The following is a 20,808-nucleotide window of genomic DNA, read 5'->3' as shown; positions in this document are numbered from 1 at the left end:
ACCGCCCCCCTTCACTCCTCTTACCTGCCCTACGAGTGCCGCTTATTTATAACTTTGTACATTGGGCTTCCGTGTAGTTTTATTTTCTGGAATTTCTAGTTATCTTTTGTTTTGAGGTAGTTATATTCCTTCTTAGTTGTGGAGGGAGACCGAGCGTGTCTGTCGAAGCCTCCATCTTGGCCGGAAGTCAAAGATATAATTTTTTAAGGCGGAAAAACAATTTTCTTAATTAAAAATTAAAATTAAATTTAAAACTGAAAATTATAAGTTAAAAAAAATTAAAAAAAAAAACTACAAATAAAAACCTAAAATAGAAATAAAAATTTTAAAAATATATATCGTCGGCAGCCGTCCGTCTCGAGAGACGATGGTGTAGCTTCTTAAGAGTCTATCTGCACCGCCGAGAATGGCTGTGCAGTCCGACTCGGGAGTGACATGGTAGTATCTGTCTCCTCCCATGTTGAATCGACATCTTGCGATGACGCTGGAGTGTCCTCTCCAGTGAAGCTGAAGCTACAGAGCCTGGGCAGGGTGATATGGAGGGTCTGCTGTTGCCCATGCAGCAGACCCCCCCTCTCTTCGCAGCTGAAGGGTCCAAGGGAAAGACGGAGTCGATACAGCTTGGGTTCAGGTGCGCCGCAGGAGTTGCCGGTGTTGACTACAACGTCAAACCGCCTTAGGGACTCCGGCTCCGGATTTTCTGTCGGGGTTTACTCCCTTAGCCTTTCCCCTGAAGAGGTATGCCGCAAGGCAGCGGAGGTTTTTTGGAGTCAGAGTTTTCCTTCTCTGATGTACCCTGACTGGAAGATCGAACCAGCGACACTTAGCTCGCAGGCCGACGCTCAATCCACTGAGCTAAACCAGCCAGGGCGAAAAATATATATAAAAGAAAAGTTTTTACTCAGTTCAGCCTTAGTGTGTCGTCTTCTTTTTCTGGAGCCACAGCTGTTTTAATTAGGCGAGCCAGAGGTTCCTGTTCCTTGCAGCAGCGCTGTGCGCCCGCTGTGGACGGTGCGGTGCGTTCCTTTGGCGCCTGTTGGAGCTAGCTGGGATGCCCGTGCCCGTGCAAGGTGGCCTGAGCACTAGCCTCAGGCCTGCCAAGCCGCACTCCGGGAGTTGGTCTCTTGCCTCTTGGGGTGGAGCCCCGGACACTTGTGCACAATGGAAGTGAGTGTCTGTGAGTTGCCAGCATCTGCCGTTCCCACATCCACCTGGGTGGGCACGAGCAGAGCCCAAGCAAGTGGTCTGCACTCCAGCCTGGCGTCCACTGGAGCTGGCCAGGGGTGTCTGTGCACGGTCTTCTGCGTGTCCAGTGGGCCCTCCCTGCGCCCGTTGGGGCACTGATCTTCTGTCTGTTGGGGTGTGTCCGAGGGGCACCTGGACGCGCGGCCCCACGCACCTGGACCAGTGAATGAGGGCACTTCTCTGTGCGCGCCACCGCGACCCAAGGGGAGGGTTGGGGAGTGGGCAAGCGCAATTCTGTGCCTGCGCTTCTCAAGAATGCCCTATCACCCCCAACCTTTCCTCCCTTCTCTGCAGTTCACAAGAGAAAAATATAAAGTAAAATCACGTTCTCACATGCACAGCAGTATGCTGTTTCTTGTCTTTCAGCGCCAATGCCACCTGGTCCAGTCCCACCTGGTCCAGTCCTGTCTCTGCCAGCAGGCAGAGATCCGCTCTCCTCCTGACTCCTCTCTGGGGAATTCTGTGTTCGCCAGAAAGCCTTTGTGTACTTCCCGCCACAGCTTGGGTAGCCACACCAGTCAAAAATCCCATCTCGTCCCTTTTTCCTCCGCTATCCTTACCAAACAGGTAGTTCCTAGATGGTTTTCTCTAATCCAGCAGTGCCAAGGCTCGACTCCTGCCAGTGTTCAGCTGCTCACTGAGATGTTCTGTCTGCAATTAGTCCAAACTACAGACGAGTCTCAGGAGCCAGAAAGTGCAGCCTCCCCTCACTCCTCCGCCATCTTTTCCCCCCAAACTGTTTTTCAAAGCGACTGAATCATTTGCATTCCCGTTTGCAATATATGAGAGTTTCAATTGCTCCACATTTTCTCCAGCACCAGTTTTTGTTTTAATTTTATTTTAACCACTCTAATACATGTATACTGGTAGTTCATTGTAGTTTCAGTTTACATTCCTTTATGATTAATGACATTCAGCATCTTTCATTTTCTTATATGAAATCCATATATCTTTGGTGAAGTATAACCTTAAGTTTTTTGTGTATTTTTTTAAGTATATTTTTATTGATTGTGTTGTTACAGTAGTTCCAGTTTTTTCTTCTTCGCTCCCCTCTGCCCAGTTTCCCCCTTCTCTCCAGCAATCCCACACCCCTTAGTTCATGTCCATGGGTCGTGTATCTAAATTCTTTGGCTTCACCCTTTCCTATGTTATTCTTAACATCCCCCTGTCTATTTTGTACCAACCGATTATGCTTCTTAGTGCCTGCACCATTTCCTTATTTTTCCCCCTTCCCCTTCCCAGCTTATAACCCTTCAAATGATCTTCATACCTATGATTCTGTTCCTATTCTGGTTTGCTTAGTTGGGTTTTGTTTTTATTTTTTAGATTCATTTGTTGATAGTTGTGAGTTTGTTGTCTGTCAACTTAGTGTTCATAATTTTGATCTTCTTTTTCTAAAGTAAGTCCCTTTGACATTTCATATAATAATGGCTTGGTGATGATGAACTCCTTTAGCTTCACCTTGTCTCAGAAGCACTTCATCTGCCCTTCCATTCTAAATGATAGCTTTGCTGGATAGAGTAATCTTAGTTGGAGGTTACTTTTCATCACATTGAATACTGCTTGCCAGTCCCTTCCTGCCTGCAAAGTATCCTATGAGAAATCAGCTGATAGTCAGTCCTATGGGCACCCTCCTGTAGGCAACTCTCTGCCTCTCTCTTCCTGCCTCCAGGACTCTCTATCTTTCACCTTTGGCATCTCAGTCATGATGCATCCTGGTGTGGTCCCCTCTCTGTTCAGCTCTCCCGGGACCCTCTGTGCTTTCCGGACTTGTATGTCCATCTCCTTCACAAAATTTGGGAAGTTTTCCTCATTTTTTTCAATTCTTGCTTCCTCATTCTGCACTGGTTGACTGTTTTTTTTCTTCCTTATGTTCCAAATCATTGATTTGAACTCTGGTGTTCTTCCCTTCACCATTGGTTTTGTGTGGATTTTCCTTCGTTTCACTTAGCATAGCCTTAATTTTGTCCCTTATGCGTCTGCTGTACTCAAGCATATCTGTCAAGCCTGTGAGCATCTTTATTACTAGTGTTTTGAATTCTGCGTCTGTTAGGTTGGCTATCTCCTAGTCGCTTAGTTCTCCCCCTGGAACCTTGATCCATTTCCTCTTTTGGGCCATACTTTTCTGTCTCCTCATTCTGACAGGCTCCTGTGTTTGTTTGCCCTTTTGTGTATTTTTAATTAGAGGTATTTTACTTTTGTCAAATTTTCAAAGTTTTTTATATATTCTGGATACAAAGTCAGATATATATTCTTTGTAAAATATTCTTATCTGTGGCTTGTCTTCTCATTTGTTTATCACTATATTTATTAGAGCAAACATTTTTCATTTTGGTGATGTTCTAATTATCTATAATTTTTCTTTTATGGATCGATCTTCTGGTGTTGTATCTAAGAACTATGCCTGACCCATGATTGCAAAGATTTTCTCCTATGTTTTCTTCTAAAATTTCATACTTAGACCTGTGATCCATTTTGAGTTAATTTTTGTTTATGGGGTCTAAGGTAGAGATTGAGGTTTCTTTTGTTACCTGTGGATATCCATTTGTTCTAGCACATTTGTTGAAACGAACATTCTTTTCATCGTTGTCAAAAATCAATTGCCTATAGTTCTATGGGTCTATTTTTGGACTATTCTGTTCTGTGTCTCTTCTCATCTATGTCAGGGTTAAGGAAACTTTTTCTCTAAAGAACCAGATAGTAAATACTTTAGGTTTTGTAGGTCAAAACACAAAACCCAAGATATTATATAAGTACTTATATAATAAGAGAGAAACAAATTTCTATGAATATTTTGACAGAATTTAAAATATAATAATTGAGTATAATTTTTGTAACACAGTTCTGCTGACAAGAAGATTGGAATTGCAGGGGTGGAGGGATAACATTTTGCTTATTAAGGGTTCAAAATTAATGTTTCTTCTCATCAAAATTGAATACAAATCTTTATCTATGGCATATCTATAATGAAATTTTACTATTTTTATTTTTGAAAAATGTCCTTTCACACTGTTGATAGATATAGTAGGGAAGATTTTGCAATTTTCTAGAGCACTAAAATGCGCTGCAAAATGATGAGAGAGCCACATACAGTTATTCATAGCTACTCAACTCTTCATTGTAGCCAAAGTTGCCATAGACAATATGTAAATAAATGAGCCTCCTATGTTCCAATAGAGCTTTATTTATGGGTCCTGATTTTTGAATTTCATATAATTTTCACTTTTCACAAAATATTATTCTATTCATTTTTTTTCAACAATATAAAAAATTTAAAAACATCCTTAGCATAGGGATAAACAAAAATAGGCTACAGGCTAGAGTTGTTCTGTTGGTTGTAATTTGTGTACCCCATGTCCCCATTCTGTTTTTATCCTTTGCGCAACACCACATTATCAGGATTACTATAGCTTTATGCTAAATATTAAAGTCAGGTAATCTAACTCTTCCAATTTTTTTTTTCCAAAATCGTTTTGACTATTCTAGTTCCTTTGCTTTTTTATATAAATTTTTGAATCAGCTTGTGATTTCTACAAAAAAATCCTCCTCACATTATGGTTAAAATTATGTTATAAATCTGTGGAACAGTTTGGGTACAATTGACATCTTAACAGTATTAAGAGAATGTGGTATATCTCTTCATTTATTTAGGTCTTTGATAACTTTGATCAGTGTTTTGTATCTTTCTTTTTGCATATAGATTTTAGAATTTACGTGTTTTGTTAAACTTATACTTGAGTTTTTCACGTTTTTTGGTTAAAGCCATCTTTTAAAAAATGCAAATTGTATCATGTTTCACATGTTTAAAACCTTCCATTGGCTTCACACTCCTCTTACGATAAACTGATTTTTAAAAGCCTAAAAAGCCCTGCATCATCTGGCCCCAGCTTTCCTTTTCTAGCCTAGTTTTTTTGTCATTCTTCTCATTACTCAAAATATTCTAACCTCAGACTGCCAGGAAATTGTTTTATCAACTAAGGGGTTTATCTTTTAGAATAGTTGAAAGAGTTAATAAATGTTTTAAAACACTTGCAAAGTATATTTTAGCCTTATTGAAAGGAGCAATTTAATAATTGTCAGCAAATAATGAACTTATATTTTTGACTGTCTTGTTGGGCTCTCTGTATGGAATTCTTTGAGATCTTTAACTCTGTACTTCTTCCACTGAGGCAGAGTTTTTTATGAGTATTGTTTATAAGGGACTTAGTTTTGTATATATTTGCTAAAGAAAATATTTTTCCTTCCTTATAAATGTGCTGAAACTTGACAAAAAGGCTACTTTTCTGACCAAAGCAAGGATTCTGTTACTGTTATACAGGAATGTAGTTAAACTTTTCAACTATTAAAATAGTTCTTACATGTACATACATACTTTCAACTTTATTTAATATCCAAAGTAGAAATGTGAGACTAGTGATGTCCTGTGTCTGCATCTATGTGCCTAAGACAAGAGAAGAGAGCCACAAGATTCTTTTTTTTTTTTTTAAGTAACTTTAAAACCAGCACATTAATCAACCAGTGCTTATTCAGCTCCTTATGATAGATATATACAGATGGATAAGATACAGCCCAGGGCTTAAACAAGGTCAAAATTCTTTAAGTGAGGAAACAATTAAAAATGAAAGTGCTTATAAATGGAGGTATGTCTTAAGTGGCTTTGATAGTACCAAGGAAAAATAAGTGGCCCAGTGGGATATAGAGTATGATAAGGTTACTTAATTTTCAAAACGTAAGGTTAGAAGGAAGACAAGGACCGTATCATGAAGATTTAAAGGCCTTATATTCCATCCTATAACTAGAGATTCCAATACCTCAATGCACACAGGATTACCTGGATAACTTATTTTAAAAACCAGGTTCCCAGACTCATTTCTCAGAGGTTGACTAGGCATGTGTAGGGCGGTTTCCCAGATGGTTCTTATTTAGCTAGCAACTTCTAGTCTGCCATGTGATGTTTGGTAGCCAATGAGGTAGGTAAGATTGAACCACAGAATAGTTAAGCTAGGTAAGAAGATAATCATGTTTGCATATTATAACGTTAAATCTGATGGTAGTATAGAACAGTGAAATCACCTGAGAATCTCATTAAAAATGCAGATTCTGATCCAGTAGGTCCAAGATACTACCTTTCTAACAAGCTGCCAGTTGAGACTGATACTACTTGACTGAGGTCTATACTTTGAATAACAAGGATAGAGAGGTTGGATTGGAATGGGGTGAGACTACAGACATGAAGATCAGTTAACAGCCTATTGCAGGAATCTAGGCAAATTAACTACTCACAGTGTTTAGTAATGGCAAGAATGAGTTCTAATGAAATGTAGTAGATAAAATTGGCAAGACTAATGTAGGGAGTTAGTAGGATATGGCATTAGAGCTGAGGGGAGAAGTGTCAAGAATGGCCTGGAGATCAATAAAAATGAAAACAAGTAAAAAATAAACTAAAAGAATGGTCTGAATGTTGAAGGTTAGCTGTCTAGGTGGATAGCATTTAATTGAACTAGGATAAAAGAGGAAGACAGTGGCCTGGGGGGTAGAGGAAGGCTGGTTAGAGTAGAATAGTTTCTTGGAGATGAGTAAAGGGCTAGCCAGAAGGTTAGTTTCGAATGCATTGAGTTTGAGGAGTCTGTGAGATATCCAAAAAGTAAAGGGTGGGTAGAAGAAACCCTCAATAGACCAAGAAATTTCAGATAGGTTGATGGATAGCAGTTTCAAAGGCATTTCTAGGAGAGGAAGGTCACATTATCATTGTCATGGAGACCTCATACAGAATATTAGATGTGGATCAATGAAGAGTGCATAAAATTATGGTTAGAAAACTTAACTTTCCAATTAGTTTTTTTCTCAATCTTTTAATTTAAGGAAGAGAGCCAATTTTTTTATGCCATTCATCATGAAAAACCTCATAATGCCTTCTTCATTCAGATTCTCTTCTTTTTTCTCCCCCCTACAGATTGATGATACTTAACAAGAGCTGCTACGATACATAGGAGAGGTGAAAGCTAACAGATGAAAGTTTTGCCATGCACTGAAAGGAAAGCATTGTCTGTGAAGTTCTATTTTCTAAAATGTCTGCTTGTAACACCTTTACTGAACACGTTTGGAAACCTGGTGAGTGCAAGAACTGCTTTAAACCTAAAAGCTTGCACCAGCTTCCTCCAGATCCTGAGAAGACACCTAGTACCCACGGCAATGTGAAAACTAATGCCAATCCCAGTAACAGTCACCGTATCAGGAACACCGGAAATTTCCGACCTCCTGTGGCTAAAAAGCCCACTATAGCTGTGAAGCCCACCATGATGGTAGCAGATGGGCAAAGTGTATGTGGTGAGCTTAGCATCCAAGGACACTGTGAGAACAAACCTGTCATCATAGGGAGGAACCAAAACAGGAGAGCTTTGAATCAGAAACCACTCAATAATAATAATGAAAATGATATCGAAGGAGTTAGCCATATTTCTAAACCTTATGGCAATAATGATAGTGCAAAGAAGATATCAAATAACAATAATGGACTCACTGAAGTGTTGAAGGAGATAGCAGGCTTGGATACTACCCTTCAGATAAGAGGAAATGAAACCAACTCCAGAGAAATATTCTTAGGAAGAATAAATGATTGCTATAAACGGTCATTGGAAAGAAAGCTTCCACCAAGTTGCATGTTGGGTGGGATAAAGGATACTCAGGACAAGCATGTTATTCTGAGTGGGAGCACAGAAGTGATTAGTAATGAAGGGGGCCAGTTCTGTTACCCAGAATTTTCTAGTGGTGAGGAGAGCGAGGAAGATGTACTTTTCAGTAACATGGAGGAGGACCGTGAGAGCTGGGATGAAAGTGATGAAGAGCTGTTGGCCATGGAGATTCGCATGAGAGGGCAACCTCGCTTCGCTAACTTTAGGGCAAACACTTTGTCTCCAGTTCGATTCTATGTGGACAAAAAATGGAATACTGTCCCTCTGCGAAATAAGTCTCTGCAGAGAATCTGTGCTGTAGACTATGATGACAGTTATGATGAAATCCTGAATGGTTATGAAGAGAATTCTGTGGTCTATGGACCAGGAAGCATTCAGAGCATGGTGTCATCTGACTCCACATCACCAGATTCTTCTTTAACAGAAGAATCACATTCTGAGACAGCCAGTAGTTTATCCCAGAAGATTTGTAATGGGGGAATATCTCCTGGTAACCCAGGAGATTCTAAGGATATAAAGGAAAGTGAGCCCAATTATGAAAGTCTCTCTGATAACAATCAGGAGAAGGATTCATCACAGGCATCTAAAAGCTCAGTAAAAGTTCCAGAGACACACAAAGCAGTCCTTGCTCTCAGATTAGAAGAGAAGGATGGCAAGATTGCTGTACAAACTGAGAAGCAAGGAAGTAAAGCATCTACAGATATTGCTGGGCAAGCAGTAATCATAAACCTCATTCCTGTACAAGAGCAAGCGACGCCCTACCGCGTTGTGAATCTTGAACAGCCGTTATGCAAGCCATATACTGTTGTGGACGTGTCAGCAGCCATGGCTAGCGAACACCTTGAGGGCCCTGTTAACAGCCCCAAGACAAAAAGCTCATCTTCTGCTCCAAACTCTCCAGTGACACCACCTATATCAACATCAGGTCAAATAAGTGCCCATTTCCAAAAATCCAGTGCAATTCGATACCAAGAAGTATGGACTTCCAGTACCAGTCCAAGACAAAGGATACCTAAGGTGGAATTAATTCATGGTGGAACTACACCCAATGTCCCTCCAAGGAAAAACTGTCATAAATCAGCACCTACTTCACCCATAGCTGCAAATGTTTCTTCCAAAACCATCCCTGTTAAGTCACCTAATTTGTCTGAAATAAAATTTAATAGTTATAACAATGCTGGTATGCCACCTTTTCCAATTATCATTCACGATGAGCCAACTTATGCTCGGAGTTCCAAAAATGCTATCAAAGTTCCCATTGTAATCAATCCAAATGCATATGACAATCTAGCCATTTATAAAAGTTTTCTCGGAACAAGTGGAGAACTTTCAGGGAAGGAAAAAAACACAAGTATGATAAGCCATACTTATGAAGAAATTGAAGCTACTGGCAAAGTGTCTGATTACACCACTAGCAACCCCACTGATTGTCCCCAAGCTAAAGAGTTTTCAAGCAGCACAGAACATAAATGGGGCTCAGTGGCTCAGAAGGTCCAGGAGTTTAACAACTGTCTCAACAGAGGTCATTCTTCACCACAGAGAAGCTATAGTTCTAGCCACAGCTCCCCAACAGAGATCCAAAGAACCACTCAAGAACCTGTTGCCAGAACAGAAGGCACTCAGGGGTGTCAAACAGTAAGCGATGGCAGCAGCAACAGGGAGAAAGCAAGTACAGTGCTTTCTCAGATTGTGGCTTCTATCCAACCCCCACAGTCTCCTCCAGAAATGCCCCTGTCAGGTCTTAAAGCTTGCAATGTAGAAAAGCTTTATGTAATTCCTCCAGACGTCAATGCTGCTACGAGTACACCAGTCCGGCCCAAATCTCTCTTTACATCTCAGCCCAGTTGTGAACATGAAGCACCTCAGACCACAGAAAATCTTACCACTGAAGTACAGAAAGATCCACTGACAAAACCAGTCACCACCTCCTCCTCTAAATTAGTGACTAATCCCCAAAGTGAGCCACCACCTCCTTTTCCCCCACCACGCTCTACTTCCTCCTCTTACCATGCAGGTAACCTTTTGCAGAAGCATTTCACCAACTGGACCAAGTCAACCAGCCCTACCAGGTCAACAGAAGCTGAATCAGTTTTGCACTCTGAAGGCAGCAGGCGGGCAGCTGATGCAAAACCTAAACGCTGGATATCATTTAAAAGCTTCTTCCGCCGTAAGAAAACAGATGAGGAGGATGACAAAGAGAAAGAACGAGAGAAAGGGAAACTGGTGGGCCTGGATGGCACAGTTATCCACATGCTGCCACCTCCTCCAGTTCACCGCCATCAGTGGTTCACAGAGGCAAAAGGAGAGTCCAGTGAGAAACCAGCCGTCATCTTCATGTACAGATGTGACCCTGCTGAAGGCCAGCTCAGTGTGGATCAGAGTAACGCCAGAGCAGACCAGTCAGCAGTCATGGAGAAGGGTGGAACACAGGAGGGGTTACTACAGCATTCAGAGGAAAAGAAAATGAGTCATTCTTTTCCATCACAGATTCCTAAAAAAATTCTCAGGTAGGTAAAATAGACTGGCAGAATGTGGGAACTTTTTTTTTTTTTTTTAATTTAATCTTAATTGTACTTTTTCCATTACCATTTACTCCTCTTACACCCCACCCTCATCAATGACCACACTGTTGTCCATGTCTAAGAGCCCTTTTCCTTTTTGCTCAATCCCTCCACCCTCTAACCCACCCCCACACTAGCTGTCATATGCTCTCTACCTATGAGTCTGTCTCCATTTTCCTTATTAGTTCAGTATGTTTATTAGATTCACATATGAGTGAAATCATATGGTATTTGTCTTCCTCTAACTGGCTTATTTCACTTAGTATAATATTCTCCAGGTCCATCCATACTGTTGCAAAGGGTAACATTTTCTTTCTTATGGCCAAGTAGTATTCCATTGTGTAAATGTCCCATAGTTGTTTTATCCACTCATCTACTGATGGACACTTGGGCTGCTTCCATATTTTGGGGATTGTAATAACGCTGCAAAGAATGTGGGGGTGCTTATGTTCTTTCGAATTAGTGTTTTGGATTTGTTCGAATATATTCCCAGAAGTGGGATCACTGGGTCCAAAGGGAGATCCATTTTTACTTTTTTAAATTATACATTATTCATTATGCTATTACAGTTGTCCTCATTATTCCCCCTTTACCCCCTTCCACCCAGCACCCCCACTCTCTCTGACAATCCCCCCAACATTGTTCACGTCCACAGGTCATGTGTACAAGTTCTTTAGCTACTCCATTTCCTGTACTGTACTTCACATCCCTATGGCTATTCTGTAACTACCTATGTGTACTTGTTAATTGCCTCACCTCTTCACACTTTTCCCTATAACCCCTTCCCATCGGGCAGGCATCAAAACACTCTCTGTATCCGCGATTCTCTCTCTCTGTTCTTCTTTGCCTAGTTGGTTTTTTAGATAGAATTGTTGATAGATGATATGTATTTTTGCCATTTTATTGTTCATAGTTTTGATCTTCTTTTCTTAAATTAGTCCCTTTAAATTTTAATATAATAATGGTTTGGTGATGATGAACTCCTTTAATTTTTTCTTGTCTGCGAAACTCTTTATCTGCCCTGTGATTCTAAATGATAGCTTTGCTGAGTAAAGCAATCTTGGCTGAGATCCTTGCTTTTCATTACTTTGAATATTTCTTGCCAGTCCCTTCTAGGCTGCAAAACTTCTTTTGAGAAATTAGCTGACAGTCTTGTGGGGATTTCCCTGTAGGTAACTAACTTCTTTTCTCTTGCTGCTTTTAAAATTCTCTTATTTATCTTTAACCTTTGGCATTTTAATTATGATGTGTCTTGGAGTGGGCCTCTTTGCATCCATCTTTTTTGGGATTTTCTATGCTTCCTGGACTTGCATGTGTACTTCCTTCACCAAATTAGGGACGTTTTCTTTCATTGTTTTTTCAAATAGATTTCCGATTTCTTCCTCTTTCTCTTCTCCTTCTGGCACCCCTATGATGTGAATGTTGTATCTTTGAAGTTGTCCCAGAGGCTGTTTATCCTATCCTTTTCTTCTTATTCTTCTTCCTCCTCCTCCTCCTCTTCTCCTTCCTCTTCCCCTTCTCCTGCTCCCCTTTTTTTGGGGGGGCGGGGTCCTTTTTCTTATTCTGATTTTTTTTTCCTTTTCTTTCATTTATTTATTTATTTATTTATTTTTAGAGAGGTAGCGAGAAAGGGAGAGAAACATCAATGTGTGGTTGCCTCTCATGCACCCCAACTGGGGACCTGGCCCACAACCCAGGTATGTGCCCTGACTGGGAATCGAACCAGCAACCCTTTGGTTCACAGGCTGGCACTCAATCCATTGAGCCACACTAGCCAGGGCTGATTGGATTTTTTTTGTTTCTTACGTTTCAAATCATTGATCTGATTCTTGGCTTCATTCACTCTACTGTTATTTCCCTGTAAATTGTCCTTTCTTTCAATTTGTGTATCCTTTGTTTCTCACTGGATCATTTTTATGCTGCTGAGGTCTTCATTAAATTCCTTGAGCATTTTTATAGCCAGTGTGTTGAACTCTGTGTCTGATAGATTGTTTATCTCCATTTCATTTAGCTCTGTTTCTGAAGTTTTGATCTGTTCTTTCATTTGAGCTGTTCTTTTTTTGTCTCCTTGTTTTGGCAGCCTCACTGTTTGTTTCTATGTATTAGATAAAGCTACTTTGACTCCAAGACTTGGTACTGTGGCCTAATGTAGTAGGTGTCCTGTAGGGTTGCAGTGGCACAGCCTCCCCATCACCCAGGCTGGGTACTCGAGGTGTGCCCTTTGTGTGGGCTGATTACGCCCTTCTCCTGTCATTGAGTCTTGGTTGCTGTTGGCAGATCAATGGGAGGAATTTACCCAGGCCAGTCAGCTGCAAGGACTGGCTATGACCACTGACTACCAATGTCTGCTCTCTGTGGAGGATCAGCTGTGCAGGGGCAGGGTGGAGGTGCTCTGACGTGGTCTGTAGCTGTCCACTGGATACATTGACCCTGGGGTTTCCTGGATGGTGCAGACCAAGGTCAGCCCCCACCTGTGTTTTTCTCCAGACCACCCTGTCTGAGCTATAAAGCAGTCTAAGATGACTGCTACTCATGCTGGGTTTGGAGATTTTCAGGGAACACCAAGCTGTTAATCTAGGCTGGCTGCTGCTAGTGCCAGGCATGGGGCTCTTTGTGGCCAGCTTTTGCTTGTTTGAGGGGATTTAGGGAGTTGTGCAGTATGAGCCAAGACCAGCCATCCATATGGAAAAGTAGCTTTGGTGGGCCTATCAGTTGGGTGGGATGGAGTCACTGGGGAGATCTCCAAGAGGGGTCAAACAGTGTTAGCCAGGTAGATGGAGTCTCAGATATGGCACCAGCTTGCCAGCTCTGTGGCTCTGCAGGAGGAGGGCTCTGAAAACAGACAATGGCATCTGCTCACCCTGATGCCAGAAACTCAGTCTCTCCCAGTATGCTGCTGGTGCCCTTCAAGCTGCCACCCTGGTGCTGGAACTCAGAGGGAGTGAGTCTGAGTAGGTGAGTCTGTGTATGGGTTCTTTAAGAGGAACTGCTTAGGGTCCAGCTGTTTCTTCTTCCAACTCAATCCCTGCTGGTTTTTGCAGCTACAAGTTTTGGAGACTTCTCTTCCTGGCACTGGAACCCTGGGTTGGGGGATCTGGTGTGGGGCTGGGACTCCTGGTTCCTGAGATATCCTCACAAATTTTTATCCACCACATGTAGGTGTAGGACCAGCTGGTTCCACATCTGCGCCTCTCCTACCAGTCTGGATTGGATGGATGTGGTTTCATTAATTTTGTAGTTGTCAAACTTCCATTCAACTTAGTTTCAGACAGTTTTGAGTTATGGTTGTTCTATATTTTAATTGTAATTTTGTTGTGGGAAGAGGCCAGCCATGTTTGCCTACATTGCCATCTTGACCGGGAGTCTCTGTTTTTAATTTTTTGTATTATCTCCCTACTGCTTTCCACAGTGACTGCACCAGTCTCCATTCCCACCAACAGTTCCCCTTTCTCCACATCCTTGCCAACACTTGTTGTTTGTTAATTTATTAGTGATAGCCATTCTGATAGGTGTGAAATGGTATCTCATTGTGGTTTTTATTTGCATTTCTCTGATGATTAGTGACATCAAGCATCTTTTCATATGTCTGTTGGTCATCTGTATGTCCTCTTTGGAGCACTGTCTATTCAGGTCCTTTGCCCATTTTTTAACTGGGGTTTTTTGGGTTTCTTTGGTGTTCAGTTTCGTGAGTACTTAATAAATTTTGGATATTAATCCCTTATCAGATGTATCGGCAAATATGTTCTCCAGTTCTGTGGGTTGTCTTTTAATTTTGTTGATGGTTTCCTGTGCTGTCCAAATACTTTTTAGTTTGACGTAGTCCCATTGGTTTTTTTTTTACCCTTGCCTGGGGAGATATATCCAATATAATATTGCTACGAGTAATATCCGAGATTTTGCTGCCTATGTTTTCTTCTAGGATTTTTATGGTTTCGTGTCTAATATTTAAGTTTTTAATTGATTTGAATTTATTTTTGTGTGTGGTGTAAGAGAGTGGTCTAGTTTCATTTTTCTGCACCATTATTGAATAGACTACCTTTAGCTCTTTGTATATGCTTACTTTCTCTGTCAAATATTAATTGACTATAAACGTATAGGTTTATTTCTGGGTGCTCTATTCTGTCTGTGTCTGTTTTCATGCCAGTACCATGCTGTTTTTATTTCTGTGACCTTATAATGTAGTTTGATATTAGGTAGCATGATTCCTCCAACTTGGTTCTTGTTTTTCAGATTCCTGTTGCTATGCGGGGCCTTTTGTGGTTCCATATAAATTTTTGAATTATTCTTTTTCTGTGAAATATGTCATTGGAATCTTGATAGGAATGGCACTGAGTCTGTAGACTACTTTGGGTGGCATAGACAATTTAATGATGTTAATTCTTCCATCCATGAACACAGTATGATCTTCCATTTATTTGTATCTTTTTCAGTTTTTTTATTCAATGTCATATAATTTTCCATGTACAGGCATTTTACTTCCTTGGTTAAATTCTGAGGTATTTTATTCTTCTTGAAGAAATTGTAAATGGAATTGTCTTAATTTCTCTTTCTCTTAGTTCATTGTTGGCATATAAAAATATAATTGGTATCTGGATATTAATTTTGTATCCTGCTATTTTGCTGAATTCCTTTATCAGTTCTAGTAGTTTCTTGGAATCTTTGGGATTCTCTATGTACAGTATCATGTCACCTGCAAATAACGACAGTTTTACCTCTTCTTTTCCAATTTGGTTGCCTTTTATTTCTTCTTCTTGACTGATTGCTATAGCTGGGACTTCCAGTGCTATGTTGAATAAGAGAGGTGAAAGCAGACATCCTTGTCTTGTTCCCAATCTTAAGGGGAACACTTGTAATTTTTGCCCATTTAGTATGATGCTGGCAGGGGGTTTGTCATATATGGCCTTTATTATTGTTTAGTTATGTTCCCTCTATTCCCACTTTGTTGAGAGTTTTGATCACAAATGGGTGCTGGATTTTATCAAATGCTTTTTCAGCATCTATTGATATGATCATGTTGTTTTCACCCTTCATTTTATGTGGGGAATCACATTTATTAATTTGCAAATATTATACCAACTTTGCATTCCCAAAATAAATCCCACTTAATCACAGTGTGTGATCTTTTTTGATGCATTGCTGTATTTGATTTTCAGTGATAGCTTTGCTGGGTAAAGTAGCCTTGCTTGTAGGTCCTTGCTTTTCATTACTGCACTGTGAATATTTCACACCACTCCCTTCTGGCCTGAAATGTTTCTGTTGTGTAATCAGATGACAGTCTAATTTTTGCTCCCCTGTAGGTAACTAACTACCTTCTTTTCTCTTGACGGTTTTAGGATTCTCTTCTTGTCTTTAAGCCTTGTCATTTTAATTATGTGTCTTGGGGTAGGCCTCTTTGGGTCCAGTTTGTTTAGGGCTGTCTAAGCTTCCTGAATTTGTGTATCTTTTTTTCTTCACCAGATACGGGAAGTTTTTAGTCATTGTTTCTTCAAATAGGTTCTTTATCCCTTGCTCATCTCTTATCCTTCTGGTATTCCCATATTGTTATGCTTCATGTTATCCAAAATGTTTCTTAAGCTCTCCTCAATTTTTAAAATTCTTTTATCTTTTTGCTGCTCTGCCTAGGTGTTTTTTTCTACCTTGTCTTCCAAATCACTGATTGGATTCTCTGCTTCATCTAACCTACTGTTTATTCCTTCCAGTGTATTGCATTCTTTATTTCTGACTAGTCCTTTTGTATGGTTTCTTATTTTATTTTTTTCATGCTGTTGAGTATCCTTACAATCATTACTCTAAACTCTCTATCTGATAAATTGCTGGCCCCCACTTTATCTAGTTCTTATGGAGAATTCTTTCGTCTTTCATTTGTGGTCTGTTCTTTGTCTTCCCATTTTGGCTGCTGCTTTGTATTTTCCAACTTAGTTGTTAAAATTAATCAGTTGTTGAGCTGATCAATTGTTAACCTAATCAAGCTGTAATCAGCAGCTTGGCATAAGATCAACAGCATGGGGCAGAGTAATTCCTGTGGATGGGCCTTTGCTTCCCCTCCAGCTGATGCCACTTGGAGGGGAATGCTCTGCCTCGAGAGTTGGCTTCTGCACAGAATGGGGAATGACTCAGTACAGAGATTTTGGCAGCTGTTTCTTTAGTTTTCTCTTCAGAGTAACCAACCCCATACTCTCCTCAAGCATCTCTAATCCATTCTGCCCTCCCTGTGCCAGAGCCCAGGGTAAATGCCTGCAAACAAAATTTTATGTTTTGGCCCTTTAAGAGGCTCTCAGTATTTCCAGCCTTCTCTTGCTGGAAGACAGAAACCCTGCTGCTTTTCACAGCTGGATGTTATCTGGGTTCCCACCCCGACCCCTGAAGGCTGGCCAGCCCAGCTTGGCGTTTAGACCTCACACTTCTCATGGGGAATCCCTTGGCTGCTGAAACAACCTTCTAGAAGTCAGCTGCCACCTGTGGGAGCCCAGCCTCCTCCAGACTCTCTACAGTCTTGTTGAGGTGAAGTGGTTTCTTCTGCCTGTCCTTGTTTATAAGGCTTCTCTCCAGCTAGTGTTCAGTTGGTTATTCAGGATGATTTCTCTACAATTTAATTGTAATTCCACATTGATACTGGGAGGAGGTTAGTGTTCCTTCCACTTATTCCTCTCCCATCTTGGGTCTCTTGGGAAATTTGTAACACATTTTTAGGTGCTAAGTTTTTTATGTCTTTAAGATTGCATAAGAGCCGTTTTGTTCTTAAGTAGCACTTAGAGGCCATCAATCTTTATTACTGCATTCCAAGATTAGAATATTATTAAAGTGATCTTATTGCATTGAACAAGATATATGGAACTGGATCTTTCGCTAATGTAGCCTGATGCATCTGGTGAATACAAAAGGTCTTTAACCTAGAAAAGCAAGTCATAACACCTTGGCAGCAATAAATATGTTGCTTTGAAATGCTGTGATAGTGTGAGGACTAAACAGGATTAAATGAATAAATGGTGGTACTGTTCTTTTCCTCACTGTAAATGAAATACAACTCTTCAAGCACTTCTTTTTTGGCTTTCACCAGGTGTTATTTCTATATGCAGTACTTTATTTTAAGGGAATTTTTGGTTTTTCATTGCTGTCTCTTTCTGTCCTTCCATGTGTTGTGGAAGAGAGGATGGCAAGCAATTCGTGGTTATTTAACATGTAGGTGAAATAGGAGAAGTTGGTTATTGATACTGAGACCAAAAGCTATAATCCGTAATTCAGGTGGTCAGATTATATACCCACATCAAATCTCTAGGCATTAGTTTTCTTTCATACTTTAATACCTGTGTAATGATCATCTACTCTGTGAGGCACATCCCAAATATTTATCTCAAATCCTTAAAACACCCCTACAAACTGGTTGTACTCTTCAAATGAGGAAACTAAAAACCTGAGAAGTTAAGAATTGGACAGATTGATACTGCTAGTAGTTGTCAGTCAGAATTCAAACGCTGATCTGTCTCAGTCCAAAGAGTGTATTATTTCTATAATGTTGCATTGTTAATGAACACAAGATCAAACACAGTTTTTATGTTTTCACTTGTAATCACTCAAATAAACATTTATGTTTAGGAAACTTAAGTTTTTTCTTTCTCATTTATATTGTAAGCAAAATTGCGGAACTACTAATAAAAACAAGGGACTGCTATCCCACGTTTGTAGTAAATGGGATGATTTACTTATATCCCCTGTCCTTTTTATCCTTAATCAAAGCTATGACCTGAGTCAGAGAAGGAAAACTCTGACTCCGAAAAACCTCCGCTGCCTTGCGGCATACCTCTTCAGGGGAAAGGCTAAGGGAGTAAACCCCGACAGAAAATCCGGAGCCGGAGTCCCTAAGGCGGTTTGACGCTGTAGTCAACACCGGCAACTCCTGCGGCGCACCTGAAGCCAAGCTGTATTGACTCCGTCTTTCCCTTGGGCCCTTCAGCTGCGAAGAGAGGGGGGGTCTGCTGCATGGGCAACAGCAGACCCTCCATATTACCCTGCCCAGGCTTTGTAGCTTCAGCGTCATCGCAAGATGTCGATTCAACATGGGAGGAGACAGATACCATGTCACTCCCGAGTCGGACTGCACAGCCATTCTCGGCGGTGCAGATAGACTCTTAAGAAGCTACACCATCGTCTCTCGAGACGGACGGCTGCCGACGACGACGAAAGCTATGACCTGAGTACTTCATTCATCTAATTCGAGTCTTCCTCCCCCTTGACCTAGAGTAAACCTTCTCAACCAGGCTTGGTCTTCTCTCTGGCAAAGACAGCAAACTGATGATAGAGCAGATTCTCAAAAGCTTTTCTTTAGAAAAATATAAATAAAAGTGAAAATGCTGTCACTTTTACTAGCAAAATGCTAGGAAGTCTTATATATATTCTTTACTAAAATAAGCATTTTATATCTCTCCAAATAGTTGTCAAAACGCTAACAAGTTCCTGTTTTTCTTTAAATCCATGTAATAACAAAGAAAATAAAATAGGGGTTATAAATGTTTTCCTGGAAAGAAATAGTCTTGTCATTGGTGGTTGAAAGTGAATGATACAATGTTGTACTCCAGTAGTAATAAAATGCACATATTGCAGGTTAGTATTTTTCCTTTGGAAAGAAGCAATTTTAATAGCATATGGTTAGTTACATCCGAGGGAATGGCAGTTCTTGCAGATCAGTAAATAGCTTTGCTCCTCATTCAATATGTCTGTGGTATATTATTTATTTGCATCATGTAAGGCAGAGCTAGGAAATGATTTGGCCTCTCTCTGGGGAATGAGACTCTCTACTTTGGCTGTATGCCACTGTATATGGTCTTGAGGGTGGCCCAGTCCCATGTCATGTCATGTTTGACCCCTTGCTATGGCAGTGTGTATTTTCACAGATTTGGTTGTAAATGGGCCATATCTTCCAAAATTTGTCAGTTCTTTATAAGTAACATCTATGAATCCAAATGATGCAATTGATTTATCCCATTGGTTATCCAATTTAATCCAGCATCAAAATAACTAGAGAGCTGGTAAAACACAGATTGCTGCCTGCCGCCCCTCCCCTCCCCTAGGCTGATTTAGTAGGTCTGAGGTGGATCCATATAATTTGTATTTCTAACAAGTTCCCAAGTGATGATATGCTGTTCTTGGGGCCACAGTTTTAGAACCACTGATCTCACCACCATTGTAAAGATATATGCTGTAGTCTAAGTAAAGCAATTTCGAGATACTAAGCTTTTCTTAGAGGCACATTGGAATTTTCACATTTTATAATGTCCCAGACTAAGTAGAAAAAGTGGTATGAAATAGTTTCTTTTTTAACTTTTTAAAATGTTTAAAACATGATTACTCATACTGAAAAATATACAGCATTTACCTTTATAATGATTACCTCATTTACTTGGAGACACTATTGGTATTTACTTGAAACAACTTTGAGAGAAAAAACATGAATGTCAAATTTCACACATGTGTTTCTGGCTTGATGGCAGTGTAACCATTATGTCACCATCCCATGCCTGGAAACACACTGCTGGGAGAAATGAAAATACAAGTTTTCCTATATAGTAAATGAATATTCTAAATCCAAACAACATATAAGGAATGAAAAGTACTCTCTCTACTGAAGACCAGATTCTAGGCTCTCAAAGATGAGAGACTTTGTAGAGCCTTTCATAATGGGATTAGATTGTCACTAAGTTCATTTATTTGTTCACTCAACATTAATTGAATATTTTAATAGTGCCATATATGTGCCATAGGGGCAAATGGGGGAAAGATGGTCACACTGCTGAAATAATTGGGTGTGACTTCAGCTGTTTTGTCAGGTTCTCCTGTATGTAGTGGCTATAATAATACCTATCACGTAGAATTATTTAGAGGATAATGATAAAATATGCAAAAGGCTTAGCACAGGGTCTAGCATATATTGGGTGCTTTTAAGTGTTAGCAGCCCTTCCACCTTCAATGGGATAAGTGTTTATAACCAATGTATGTGTGGAGAGGTACAGAAGCACAAAGAACAGGATGATGAAATCAGCTTAAAGGAAACTTCTCGGAAATGAAATGTAAATCAGATCTTAAAAGACAAGTAGAATTCTGCCTGCTGGTTGGATAAGACATTGTAGCCAAAAATAACATGTGAAGTCACAGAGATAATTATGGCAAACAGAAGCAGGGCAGTTGACTGGGAAAGAATAATGAATAGACCAGTGTGTGTAGCCCATTCAAGGTCAAATAGTGACCCTGCAAAGTTCACCATTTGCGTAATAATGCTGAGACTCAAAAACAATAGTGGGTAAAACTTTACACCTTAG

At 40.3% G+C, this 20,808-nt stretch overlaps 1 protein-coding gene across 4 annotated transcripts in view; it reads left to right on the top strand.

Annotated features, from left to right (window-relative positions):
* The window catches only part of PEAK1 (pseudopodium enriched atypical kinase 1), a 257,702-nt gene that overhangs the window by 133,489 nt on the left and 103,405 nt on the right, over positions 1-20,808 (top strand). For 3 of the 4 annotated variants that reach the window (XM_090269950.1, XM_090269951.1, XM_090269952.1), the window contains exon 3: positions 7,199-10,444. In XM_090269950.1, coding sequence (XP_090126076.1) covers positions 7,314-10,444 — 3,131 coding nt within the window. In that variant the 5' untranslated portion in view covers positions 7,199-7,313. Of the gene's footprint in view, positions 1-7,198; positions 10,449-20,808 lie in introns of those variants that run through there. The other variant, XM_090269953.1, reaches the window with a different exon arrangement.

This window comes from Furipterus horrens, unplaced genomic scaffold (genome assembly GCF_987537825.1).
Source record: "Furipterus horrens unplaced genomic scaffold, mFurHor1.1.pri manual_scaffold_3, whole genome shotgun sequence".
NCBI lineage: Eukaryota > Metazoa > Chordata > Mammalia > Chiroptera > Furipteridae > Furipterus > Furipterus horrens.
This window is presented reverse-complemented; position numbering and strand designations above follow the sequence as displayed.